Genomic DNA, 14,474 nt, shown 5'->3' on the forward strand with positions numbered 1-14,474 from the left:
CTGGGGTATACTCTCCTACAAATATACCAGAGTTCAGATGTAGAGAGGCATACACATAGGGAACCTACGGCCAAGGCATATGTTAGAGAAGCAAGACATGCCTCTGAAGCTCTAGGGCCACTGACGTCTTCTCAGTCTCCACTGGAAGCTTGGGTGTCGTTCCCACTGTCCTCTAGCTTTTGGTGCTGCTGAAATCCTGACCTATGCCTCTTTCTGGAAAGAGGTGGACCCCCTCAACCTGGAATCAGCAGGAACCTCGCCAGTTCTGCTCCCCTGGGGTCTTGGTTCTGAGGGTCACCATCTCCTGAGAAGCAAAGTCCTAGCCCCAGGCTCTTTCTCCTCTCAACTCCGCAGCTGGACTCTGCCATGTGCTTCTGCTAGAGAAACCACTCCTAAGTGGATGTGGATGGAGAAAGTGAGAGAACTCCCCAGCCCCTTTTGGCTGCAAGGAGAAAGGTGAAGGGTGAACTCTCCACAGCTGAGACATTTCTCCATCCCAGGTTCTCCATTCTCTTTCCACAGAGCTGATTGTCAATTTTTAAAGGCCGCCAGGGGGCATGGCATATCCTTCAGCCCTAGAGATTATTACTTGTGTCCCTCATTTGTCTTCAGCCAACACCCTATAATTGCATCAGGTTGAATGAGAAGTTTATTCATACTTTGTTGCTGAGTTGTAGAAAAATTCTTTAATTTGATTAGAGACTGAGTCATTTCCCTTAAACATCTCCTTGAATATTTGTCATCCTCAAATTATCTGGGGTGCTACGAACTATTTACCCACACTCCGATTCTGGATCTTCAATCTCTCCCTTGCTACTGGTTGCTTCCCTACTGCCTACAAACTTATTGCAAGTCCATATTTCAATTCTAGATAGTTCCCTAGTGATTTGGGGAAGCTCGGCAGAGTCCTTTTAAGTGAATTCCTGTTACTTGTTACTAATGAGTCCCAGGCAAAAGTCATGGGGCACAAATCTTAGATAACCTGATAATTAGCAATATTACTGAGGTCTAGACCTACTGTGGCTAGCAAGCCTTGAGATTACTACCTCTCCTAAAAACATCACTGTACAAATTAAAATAAACAGATAACATTTTGTAACAATTATCATACCCTATTTAGGTGTATGTAAAGGCCTGTCCCAACCCAAGACAAAAAAACAAATAGTGAAATAAACAATAAAAGAAGAGAATGAAAAAACATTTTTCTTCTATCATAGAAATCTGGTTCCAAATAAACTCCTAGAGTATGTATGGCTCTCCAGAGAGGTACTGCAGAGCTAAGGTTGATCAGAACTTATTTTCTCACCTTCTAGTGAGAAACCAAACCGTCCTGTGCGAAAATTCTTCTAATGGGTTTCTTTTAGTGCACAGGCAACCCATAGATTTCTCCAATGGATTCTTGCAGCACTTAGGATTTCAATACAAAGGATATTTCAAATGGAGGTCCTAACTCACCCCACGAAAGGATAAACTGAACAGAATCAAGCAAATTCAGAAAAGTCTTTAAAATCTGTGGGTCCCCCTCAAAAAGGATTAAGCACTTGAATTCATTACTCTGAGTTTCTAGGCCATAAAGCAAACCTTATCCTATGGACCCATAGTCTGTAGAGACTTCATCCAATGTTTTCTGACTAATGCTCCAAAAGGGCTAGTAGTCTAGGTCTACACTGACATTGGTCATACTAGGTCCCATAATACAACAGATATCAGTGTTTGGCCATTCCTCCATGGAAAAGTTATTTCAAAGCCACTAGTCCAATTTGAAATGTAGTTAGAAAACTAAACTAATTATAGTTTTTAAATAGTGAGAGAAAGAAGTACCCATTTTTCTCCAGTGGATCCTTGTAATATTAGGGTACCCAAGACAGATCCCAGAGGATAATCTCTCCAGTAGGTTTGGTTTTTGGCAAATGTATAAGGCACCAAAATATATGCCAGATAATCACCAATAATGTAGTTATCCCTTGGGGCTACCTCCTCCAACTCATACTTGAAGAATAGGTTTCCTGGAGGACAACTATCCCAGGTTCAAGGTATTCTCTGAGTCCACACTTTTAAAACTAGTTAACAAGCTCCACTAACATTTTGACACTGATTTCAGTCAGCCAAAGGGCACAGTCATCTCAAAGGAAAGGTATTTGCTAAAACATCATGATAACAGTAGCAACAAAACATCTTCTCCATTAACCTGGGCCACACTCTGCCACAGATACACACAATGTCAGTAAGAAAAAATGGACATACAAAGAGGGAGAACTCATCCCTCTGCTGCAGAAGGCCACTCACTTCCTTGCACTGCTCCCACCGCAATCTAAGAAAAAGTCTCTTGCTGGACGCTGCTTTAATCATTGATTTCTTGTTGTAGTCACTGCTAGTTCCACCTGCTCCACCACTAGGGCTCACCTGGCATGCTGGTCTTGGGTGCCGCTATGTTCTTTCAGAAAGAACACCCTAGGACCGGCAGGACTCTCAGATCTAGTCTGCCCTCGTACTGGGGAACTTCAAATGAAACTCCCTCAAATGCCCTGACCTCACGGTTCTCCGTCTTACTTATTTCACATATCTACTCTCCCCATCTCATCTCAGCCTTGATCTTGCCCTCACCCACAAATGTACCACTTCCAGGTTCATGAATCTTTCATCTCTCCCTTGCTATTGGCTGCTTCCCTACCACCTACAAACATGCCTGTGTCTCCTTCATCTTCAAAAAACCCTCCCTTGATTCATCCATTCCCACTAGCCATCATCTCAACTCTTCACCTGCCAAGTAGGGTCCTACCTCTGGACACTGGATTCTCAATTTCTCCCTTGGGAAGATGAGAAATGCCACTCCACAAACCAGTTTTCTGCCTCTGAGGTAAGGGGTGGGGGGGAAATACCATTTCATCATGCCAGATCTCCTACCTTCCTCAGGAAGAGGAGAAATGCCATTTCGTTAAGCACCAGACTCCTCCCTTCAAGGATAGGAAAAAAAAAAAGGGCATTCCACTGAGTCTTCAACGTGTTCTCCTGCCTTGATGAAAGGGCAGTAACACCATTTCTTCAGTTCTCAGCACCTGTCCTCTCACCTGAACTGTCCCCTTACCTTAGGAGAACTCCACCATGAGGCCAAACTCCTACGATCAGTCAAAACCTACATGAACTCATTTCTCAATAATTAACAATGCTACCCTGGTCATCCCAGTGATTCTGAACCCCCGGCTATCACCATTCAAACCCCATTCTCCCCACCACCTATTTCCTGATCACCTATTCCCATTCCCCTTGACCCACCTCCCACAATGTCCCACTCTAAAGTTACTTACCCCTTCCACGCTGCTCTCTGGAATGCCTGCTCCATAGGTAATAACTTGCTTTCATCTTTTTTTTTTTTTTTTTTGGTGAGGCAATCAGGATTAAGTTACTTGCCCAGGATCACACAGCTAATAAGTGTCATGTGTCTGAGGGCAGATTTGAACTCAGGTCCTCCTGACTCCAGGGTACTTGCTTTCATCTTAAATCTTTTCCTTTCTTACTCATTCCATCCTTTGGCTCTGACTGAGACCCGAGACCCTCCCGATGACACAGCCTCCTTGGCCTCCCTTTTCATCACTGATTATACTCTTTCACTACTTCCCCCAACTTGCTGGTGGAGGTAGGGAAATTGGAATACTCCTTGGAATTACCCATGTCCACTCTCAGATTTTCCTTCTGCCACTGTCAGAGTCACCTTCCCTCCTTTGAGATCCACTCAATTCATATTTACTACCCAGTCAAAATTCTGGCAACTGACGTCTACTGACCTTCTGAACGCTACCCCCCACCCCTTCCTTCTTTCCTCTATGAGCTCAGGGCCTGACTCACAGACTCCCTTCTCAACTTCTGCCCTCTTACCAGGGAGCTTCAACATACATACTGATACTCCCTCAAAAACCCTAACTTCACAGGTCCTCAACTTACCTTTTTCACATATCTGTTCTCTCCTCCATCTTACCTCAGTCACACACAAAGACGGTCATACCCTTGATCTTGCCCTCACAAATGCACCACTTTCAGATTCATGAATTTTCAATCTCTCACTAGCTACTGGCTGCTTCCCTACTGCCTACAAACATGCCCATGTCTCCCCCTTCTCCCCAATCCCCCCAAAAACCCCAATTTGATTCATCTTTCCCCACTAGCTATCATCTTATATCCCTCTTCCTTTTTTTTAAAGCTAAACTCTTCAAGAAAGATGTCTACAATAGGTACCTCCACTTCTGTTCTTAATTCTCTGTGGTCTGGTTTCTGACCTCATCATTCATCATTGAAATGACTCTCTCGAAAGTTACCGACCATCTCTAAATTACCAATTCTAATAGTCTTTTCTCAATCCTTATCCTTCCTGGGCTCTCTCTTCACCTTTTAACACTTGATCACCTTCCTCTCCTGGATACTCTTTCCTGGTTCTCTTTCTACCTGTGTGGCCACTCCCTCAGTCTTCTTTGCTGGATCCAGGACACATCCACTAACCATGGGTGTCTCCAAAATTCTTTCTTGAGCCCTCTTCTTTTCTCCCTCTATACTATTTCTCTTGGTCATCTCAGTAACTCCCATGGATTCAATTATCACCTCTATGCAAATAATTCTCAGATCTATTTATCTATCCCTAACCTCTCTGCTGAACTCCAGCCTCACATCTCCAAGTGCTTATTGGACATCTCAAACTTTGTCTCATAGAAATCTTAAATTCAACATTTTAAAAACTGAATTCATTTGTCTCTCTCCACAAACACTCCCTTCTTTCTAACTCCCCTATTACTGTCTAGGTTATCACTATCTTCTCAGCTACCCAGGCTGACATCCACACTCTCTCTCACCCTCCGTCTTGAATCTGTTTTCAAGGCTTGTCGATTTTAATCGTTGTAACTTGTCTTGTTTAAGCTCCCTCTTTCCTCTGACACTGCCAACACCCTGGTAGAAACCCTCATGACCTTATGCCTGGACTGCTGCAATAGCCTACTCTTCAGTCATATTGCAATAAGTGTCTTCCCCCTCTGGTCCATCCTCCAGTCAGCTGCCAAAGTATCTTCTTACTGTGCAGGTTGATTGTGTTACCCCCTACACAAACTTCATGATTCTCTATCACCTCCAGAATCAAATAAAAAATTGTTTGGCGTTCAAAGCCCTTCCTAACCTGCCCCCTGCCCCACCTTCTACCTTCCCCAAATACACACAAACTCTGCAGTCCGGTGACACTGGTCTCCTGCCTTTTCTCATATAAGACACTCCATCTCTTGACTCCAGGCATTTTCACTGGCTGTTTGGTGACTGGAATCCTCTCCCTCCCTTTCTCTGCCTCCTGGATTCCCTGACTTCTTTCAAGTCCTACGTAAAATCCTACTTTCTACAGGAAGCCTTTCCACTGAAGTGCCTTCCCTCCATTGCCTACCTCTAATTTATCCTGTATCTAGCTTATTTTTATACAGTTGTCTGTATGTTGTCTTTCCCATTAGACTGTGAGTTCCTTAAGAGCAGGGGTTGTCTTTTGCCTTTCTGTGTATCCCCAGTGCTTTAGCACAGCGCCTGGTACATGGTAGGTGCTTAATAAGTGTTTATTGACTGACCGACTCCACCTCCTGTGCTCTAAGCACTGTGCTGATACTGAGAGGCTCCAGGGCCAGTAATGGGCAGAAAGAATTTAGGTTTCTCTGTATCTTGATGATTCTGAATTGTATCAAAGGACTCTCCCCTCTGCCCAAGCTTCCCTAACATTCAAAGACATCAATCAGACAAACCCATGGAGAAGTATATATTTACCTGGGCTCTGGATGCTATTTTGGCTGCTGTCTGGGCTGGATTAAAAACTCGGCGGGATGCCTGATCCTTGCAGAAATTAATATGTCTCGCTGCTGCAGTTTCATTAAACCTTCTCATGCAGTAAGGACACTGAATATAATCTGAACATGACAAAGAAATGTTATCAATTAAATTAACGACCCCAACACATTGGTGGGCCAGATTATTCTGAACAGTGCAAAGAGAAGTATGAATTCTACAATCCAGAAGACCTTGTCTGAAAGTACCTGAAAGAATAAGGTCTTAAACTTTGGTTGGAAATAGCCTGCTCCAGAGAGACTGGCACAAATGTAAAAGGGGTACAAGAGAAACAAAACTCCCAAGTACATAGAGACCTATAAGGCAGGAATTCAAAAAGTAAATTCAACAAGCATTTATTAAGGATCTAAAGTACCTTGCCCACACGGCAAGATGCTACACCGAAAGCTGAAGATGCAGGGACAGATACAATGCATTCCCTGTTCCCTAGGAGTTTAATTTAACTAGGGGCAAAGTGGAGAGTGGGGGAAGAAGTAGGAGAAAGACATGGAAAAAGATAACTATGATGCAAGGAAGAGTCAGAGACTGGCAAAGGAGAGGTCCAGGGAAAACATAAGAAATTTGAGGAGAGGTAATATTTTCATATCCAGGTTACTGCATGGGTTTATCCCTGGCCCAAGGGATGTCATGATCTAAGGTACAGACACAGGAAAGTCTAGACCTTAGATGAGATAAAGACAATAGTTCTGTCTAACTGGAATGCAGGGCACACGAAAGGGAGTAGAGAGGGAAAGTTGAAGAGAGGCCAACAATAAATAAATTTCTAACAATAAGCGCTATCCAAAAGAGGAAGAAACTGCTTTGAGAGGTATCAGTTTCTCTAGCACTAGAGGTTTTTAAATAGAACCTTTATGACCACGTGTTGGCAATATGACAGAAGAAAATTTTGGTCAGATACAGGTTAGGCTAGAATCTAGTCTAACTTCACAGAACAAATCTCCTTAATAAAAAGATTTGTTCCGTAAAACTTGGACTCAGTCAAAAGGCCACAGCCAAGGACCTAGAAGGCCACAGGTTCGCCACCCCTGCACTAGATGGTCTGTGAGATCCATTCCAATTCTGATATTCTGTGATTTTGGCAGGAATATCCACAATCAAAAACATCACAGCCACACATCACCAAAGTATTCTTCAATATATGCTTCAATGGAGCACCTACTTGTCAGGGTTGTTGTAAGGACAAAATGAGATAATATTGATGGAGTGCTTAGCATAGTGCCTGGCAGAGAGTAGGTGTTATAGAAATGGTAACTATTATTATTGCTATGTGTGATCTTGTCAATGTGAGAACACAAACCAGTGGTAGAGGTTACAACCTAGTTCTTCTCATTCTACGTCACTACTGCCCATGTCCTTTTGTGATCCTCTACAAAGGATTCTGCCCATGATGCTAGGTCTCAGAATTGAGGATATCATTGCAGTACTTGGGCTATTATCAATCAATAAAGTACCTATTCCATACTGCAGATTCAAATGATAGAAACAGACCCTGTCTTCAAGAAGCTTACATTCTATTTAGGGACAACCTATCAAAATAGAAAATATACACATAAGTGTACATATGCATATACATATACAAATATATATATATGTATATATATATATGTATATATATATATGTATATATATATATATATTATAAGTTGATTCTTTTGGGTGGAGTAGGTACTTATAGCTAAGGGGAGCAGTGGTCAGCTTCATGTGGAAGGTGGTGCTTGCCCCGAGCTTTGAAGGAAATTAGGGATTCTAAAAGGCAATGGTGAGAAGTAGTGGGCATTCCTGGGGCAGGGTGGAGGAGGGCCATACAGCCAGTTAGACACAGAGATAGGAGATTGTAGTTTGATATGAAAGGAAAATCAAGAAGTCAAGTTTGACTGGACAGAGAGTACCTGAAGGGAAGTGAGGTAGAAGAAAGCTACAAGGATAGGTTAGAGGTGGATTCTCAATCAGTGTTGCCATAGGCCCAGCCTACCTCGTCTTCTGGGCAAAGATCTCTTGGATTATATCTTTTTACATGACTTCCGGAGTACAATTCCTCATTGGTGATATGCTACAACTTATTTGTACCTCTGTATGGCTCTCCACTGTTTTGGGGGTGAGCTACCATTTTTATATTTTAGAAACCATGGTATTGAAGTTTCTTATCTCTCAAATTTGCTTCTTGTAATGATTATTAGAGTATAATGGCAGGACAGCACTGAGGTAACAAAGAAGTTAGAGAAGTAGGGAGGAGTTAGGATCATAGCCTAAATCTAGAGCAATGGTTCAGTTTGCTGCAGATAAAACAAAATAATTGGTAATTAATGTCATATGATATTTGCATTGCCTCTTTGATTCAAAATATTTTATTCAATGTTAGAGTATATTTCAGCATGAAATATAGTATATGTACATATATGCATAATATGTATATATACATATACACACACACACAAAAGTCTTATAAAAGAAGGTCAGAGAAAAAAAGAAAAATAAGTGAATTAGCATTTTTTGGAATTGTTGTGTTATATGGAAAAAAAAATTAAAACAGAAGGGAGAGAAGAATCTGAACCACACTTTTATTTGGACTGGGCAAAGTAATAAAAAAGATTATATCAGTTTAAAGTAAAGTCAAGAGATCTGGGTCTGGGCAGGAAAGGAGGTATCTCTGGGAATGAAGGAGATTATAACTGGATAGTTTTTAAGCAAAATAAATTTCAGGCCCTTAGTACTGATTTTTTAAGAGGAAATTTAGGGAAATTTGGTATAGAAAAAATAAACTTAATAATTATAACCATGAATATTAATGGTCTAAACTCACTTAATAAAATGAAACAGTAGCAGAATGGATTAGAAAACAAAACTCAACAATTTCTTGCATACAAGAAATAAACTTAAAATATAAAAACACAAAGTTAAACTGTGGGGCAGGAATAAAATGTAATATGCTTCAGCTGAAAGCAAAGCAAGACTTGCAATCATGATTTTAAATAAGGCACAATTGTAAAAACAGTTACTATTAAGAAAGACAAATAGGGAAATTACATTATGCTTAAAGGCATCATGATTTAAATCAAGTCAAAAAGCACTTATTAACTCTTCACTATGTGCCAGGCTCTGTGCTAAGGGTGGGAAATACAAAGAAAAGCAAAAAAAAAAAAAGGTTTCTGCTTTTAAGAAGCTTGAACTAATGGGGAAGATAACATGCAAACAACTATATACAAATAACATATATGAATAAATTAGAGATATTCGACATAGGAAAGGCATTAGCATTAAAAAGGATCAGAAAAGATTTCTTATAAAAGGTGCTATTTTGGCTGGCACTTGAAAGAATTCAAGAAAGTCAAGAGATAGAGATGGGGAGGGAAAGCATTCCAAATATGGGGGGCAGCTACTGAAAATGCACTGGGTTGAAAGATTGTCTTGCACAAGGAACAGCAACAAAGCCTTCTTTCATGCTTCTTCCTTGGGGTATCAGAATTGCTAGTTAGGATTTTGCCTTTCAAATCACTGTAGAAGAATAAATCTCAGTATTAGGGCCAGAAAGAGGATTCACGGCAAACCAGCAAGTGGAAGGAAAGATATTGTGGAGAAGTTCAAGCAGGCGTACTTAAAACCACAGTATTGTAAAAAAGAGGGCAACAGGGCATCGATGCACTATTCCCCAAGCACTGGAATAAGCTAAGACCAAGATGCTTCCAAGGCAAAGGTAAAAAGCCTTGTAATACAAGGGAAAAGGAAAAACTTATACAGGGAGGGGCCAGAAGTATCATACTGTTCATGCAAGAATCCGAGTTAACAACTGGGGATAGGGAGGGCTGAACTAAGGGGCAAGAGGCTCAGGATAATGCTGGATAGCAATCAATGTGCCAGAGGGTAAACAGTAACTATACTGAACACTTATGCATCAAGTGCATAACTTTCCACTTTCCATCAGAAGCTCTCTTTGATTAGGACTCCACAGAACATCATGCTCTAGGGCCATGTACCCCTTGGTGCCCCTCCCTTTTCAAAACTCCTTTGGTGTGTTGTCTTCCCCATTAGACTGTAGTTCCTTGAGGGCAGGGACTCTGAGTATCCCTAGATCTTTAGCGCAGCGCTTGGCTCATTGTAGGTACTCAATAAATGTTTACTAAATTGAATACTGAATTGAAATGGCACAGCAATGTAAGCTAACTGAAATGTGAAAAGATACAATAAGGCAATACTTAGAAGTAACTTTGACGTACCTCTTTCAGACAATGACAAATCTAACAGAAAGAGAAACAAATTATGTATCTAAACAGGGTTTTAGAAAAGTTAGATTTTTAGCCCTATAGAAATTATTGAATGGTATCTAAAAGTATACTTTGTTTTTAAATTTATCATATGGAACCCTTATAAAAATGATCAAGTACAAAGGTGTAAAGAATTCATGAATAAATGCAGAAAGACAGAAATATTGGACACATTTATTACAGACCATAACACAATAAAATTATAATAATTGATAAAGAAAATATGGACAAAAGATGAAGACTGAACAACAAAATCTTAAATGACAACAAATAGTTATAGTAAGCTTATTAATAAGCATGATATGGCATGCTGAAATATATAGGATGAAGCTAAAATCATCTTTTAGGGCAAATTTATATTTTTGGAAATTTACATTAACAATTGAGAAAATAAATAAATGAATAGAGTATGATTTAAAAAAACTAGAAAACTAATAAATTACTTAGCTCAAGAAAAGCACGTAAAAAATAAATTTTGAAAATCAAAGATACTTAAAATTTAATATTTTGAAACTTTTAAAAATAAAAAGATATTTATAAAATTTTGAAAATCAAAAGATAAAACAGAAAACAAAGAGAAACTGAAAAATAAAACAAAGAGCCAATTTTTTTAAAAGTCCAACATAACCAAGAAGCCATTAGCTAATTTAATCCAGAAACAGAGAAAAAAAAACCAACTTACAAATATAAAAATCATTAAGAGAAATTTATAGGAGAGAAAATATATGGTAGTTTCCTATACATAAATATATGTATGTATATAACATATAAATATGGGTTATGTAAATTATACCTTAATTTGTAGCCCCAAATCCATCAAAAGCAAAAACAGATGAAATTAATATCTACAAACATATAAAATAACCACATTAAGAGAAGAAATAAAGAAGTGAAACAACTCAAACTCAGAAAGAAAAAAATTCTTGGATCAGACCAGTTTGTAAGTGAATTCTATTAAATATCTAAAGAAATCTATGTAAGTTGTTCATAAAAATTAAAAAGTGCTTTATCAAACAGCTCCTATTACACAGATTGATTATTGATACTCAACTTAGAGAGGGATAAATTAGTGAAATAGAACAACCAATCAATATCACTTAATATTTATAAAAAAATTAAATAAGTTATTCAATATGAGATAGCTATGTATAAAAAATATTCAATACAATTAAACTGAATTCATACCAGGAATTTCAGGATGGCTCAACATTAGAAAGTCTATTAGCATAATTAATCATATTAATAATAAGTTATATTTCTTGCCTTTTCAATAGGTGGGGCGGGGTCTGGAAGGAGACAATTTGGAATGCAAAATTTAAAAATTAATGTCGAAACATAAAATAAAATCCTTAAAAACCCAATAAAATGATTATATTAGTAGATGCAAAAAAGGCTTAACAAAATACATAACTCATTTATTTTGAAAAATCTAAAATGCATAGGAAAGGATCTTTCCTTAAAATGTTCAGAACAAAAGCATATAACACTAATAGCTAGTATTATTTGTGATGAAGAAACAATGAAAAATTAATACAAAGCATTATGAATTCTATCTAGTGTTTAAAGAGCATTTAATACCAATGCTATTCAAATTATTCTCAAAAACTAAGAAAAAACTTTACCAAACACCTTTTTCGAGATAAATGTAGCTGAAGAACCCAAATCACATATAAAAGCAATTAGATATTAATACAAATAGTGTAATTAATCACTGGAACTAAATCAGAGACATCTTCAGTTTAGGGAAAAGAATTTCAATGTAATTCTCTTTAGGAGAGAAGTTGTAGACTATTTCTGTATTGATGAGAAAAGTTAAATGTAGATTTGAATTCATTCCATCGTCTAAAACATAAAGATAAAGTTATATGGTTCAATTCTTTCAGATCAGGCATAATTAGAGAAGAATAGGAAAACAGAAGAGAAACTGATGCAAATGTGTTAGAGCAATAACTTATGATCTTAATGGGAAGACTTTATGAATAAGGAAGGAAATGCATGCAAGCTATTTAAAGCTAGTTTAAGGATATTCCTGAAGCAATGTGAGATTATATTCATTCAATCTTTTTCTGAGCCTAACTCCAGTTGTGAGTACCCATGATGCCAGCAGCCCTGTGGGAGGGCAAGCATGAGCTGCAGGTATGATTTCTTGGCATAGTTGAGAGGGCAAGTGTTCAGCTTGTGCTGAGGTGGGACCCTTTTGACCTGATGCCTTAATTGAAACCTGGCAGACTAGGCCTGGCTCAATGCAGCTTACAGTTTGATATAACTTCTGCCTGGAGTTGATAGGAAGCTGGGGAAAATATGGTCCCCTTACTCTGAGTCCCTACTCTCTTGGTGGCAAATTTCTATAATCAGAAGGTTTTGTAAGTACAGTAAAAAAAAAATCTATTAAAATATTGATTATGGAACATCTTAGATTACTGTAGGACTGGGAGTAGCATTTTTGCATAGGTCCGTATATGAGTTAGATTTTCTCTCAGTAATGGTATAGAGATAATTAAGAATATTATTTTGCTATTTGGTTAATATCAAGCTGGTCTAAAGCTTTGTTACAATTAGTAATGTTAAAAGAAGAATGGCTTGTGGATTATTCTGTAAATGCCATCAAAGAAACATGGCATGACAAAAGTTTATGAAATGGTATGTACTGTGATAAAAATTGGTTATTTAATGTGCTTATGTATGTACTGGAGCCTGTTAATTCCTTAAGTGAAATATTATCCTCCTGGTGAGGAAATTAATAATGAGTGAATGTAAAATGTAAGAAACTGGGTTCTGATGTGCATTTCTTAAACAGAACAATTGGTCAAGGTTCCAATTTTGAATCTGTAAAATGATTAGGGTTATAAGGATTAGAAATGGTAACTTAAAATTGTGCTAAGGTGACTTTTGTAGGAGAATGGACAGAAAGCTGGTTCCTATAAGAAGACAAGAGGAAAGTGCTGGGATGCTGTGCTGAGAGCAAATGCCAAGGACCAGAAGACTTGATGCTCCCTGCTGGACAGCTATACAGGAAAAGACTTTTTGAATCTTAAAGGGACAATTGCATCATTGTTTTCCTTTGGGTCTCTGTATCTGTATTTACGAAGGGGACTGCCCCCTTTGATTTGTCAATGCGTCGGAGATTTTGAGGAATGGAAACCTTAGAAAAGGGTAATGGGGATGCAACTTATATCAGCAATGATGTGTGAAGTCTTCAGATTAGTATAAGAAGAGGGGGGACTGCATGGGGTGGATAATTGTGAAGACTTCACAGGGTATGTCTAATGGAAAGGTTTTGGGATCTGGCCTTGTAATTTTGGGAAGCCATGCCCTTCCTCCCGTCTCTCTCAGATATTAGAAGATAATGAACTTCCTGTGAGCTATTTGTTCTCTGATCCAGGAAGGGTCTCTCCTAGACTTTCAGACACCACCCTGGCAGTTGAGTTCTGATAGGGAAAAACCTGAACGAACCGGATCAATCTTGGTCCTCCGTGTAGTTTTTGAGCCTAGACTGTAAGCCCACCCACCCCAGCCAATGGTGAGAAGGGATAGAGGTGGGTGGGAATCTTTTTCATTAAGACTATAAATTAAGGCAGATTCCCTTTTACCTCACCTCCTCCCTTATGGAGGTGTGCCCAAATCTTGCAAGGTTTGTAGAATAAAATTACTTTGTTTCTCTTAAAAAAAAAAAAAAAAGAACCCAAATCACAGAATTAAAGAATGAGAAGTATACAGCAGTTACAATTAGTTAATTATTAATATCAAAATTTTAAATAAAAACCTTAGCCAAAAGACTATAGAAATATATTCACTTGTTCACTATCACCAAGTTGTATATGTACTAGGAATGCAAGGATAGTCCAATATCTAGAAAATAGCTAGCAGAAAGATTAAAAACCAAATAACCCAAACCACATGCTGCTCATTTTTCTAGATGAAAGGTGGATCCTGCTCATATCACTGAAGTGAGCCCTAGCCCGGATCTATAAAAGCTCCTCTATTGAGATGCCCCAAATCTAGTGTACAAGTTGGAGTGGGAGGAGATGGGTCTTCAGTTATTGGGAAAAGATAATGCCGGCTTTAGCTGACCACAGAGTTCAAGATGAGACTCTAACAGAATGGTTTAGTAATAAGCAGATCAGACCTGAGCCATCCAAGAGCACTGGCTATTGGCTGGAGCTAGATATGGACTCCAACCATCCTAGGCTTTACAGTAACATCCTGATTTTTAACCAGTCTCACTCTGCCTCTAAACTTAACTGATTAAGTTGTTTAAGATTTTCACAAGAGTTTGAATTACAAATTTTCTCCCCGTTTCTACCCTCCCCCCCACTCCAAGATGGCATATATTCTGGTTGCCCTGTTCCCCAGTCAGCC

The 14,474-nt window shown here is 38.8% G+C and overlaps 1 protein-coding gene across 1 annotated transcript in view; it reads right to left on the bottom strand.

The window, feature by feature from the left end:
* The window catches only part of ZC2HC1B (zinc finger C2HC-type containing 1B), a 34,879-nt gene that overhangs the window by 7,666 nt on the left and 12,739 nt on the right, over window positions 1–14,474 (bottom strand). Inside the window, exon 5 of the mRNA XM_036767992.1 lies at window positions 5,779–5,918. Coding sequence (XP_036623887.1) covers window positions 5,779–5,918 — 140 coding nt within the window. The remainder of the gene's footprint in view (window positions 1–5,778; window positions 5,919–14,474) is intronic.

This window comes from Trichosurus vulpecula, chromosome 7 (assembly GCF_011100635.1).
Source record: "Trichosurus vulpecula isolate mTriVul1 chromosome 7, mTriVul1.pri, whole genome shotgun sequence".
Classification (NCBI taxonomy): domain Eukaryota; kingdom Metazoa; phylum Chordata; class Mammalia; order Diprotodontia; family Phalangeridae; genus Trichosurus; species Trichosurus vulpecula.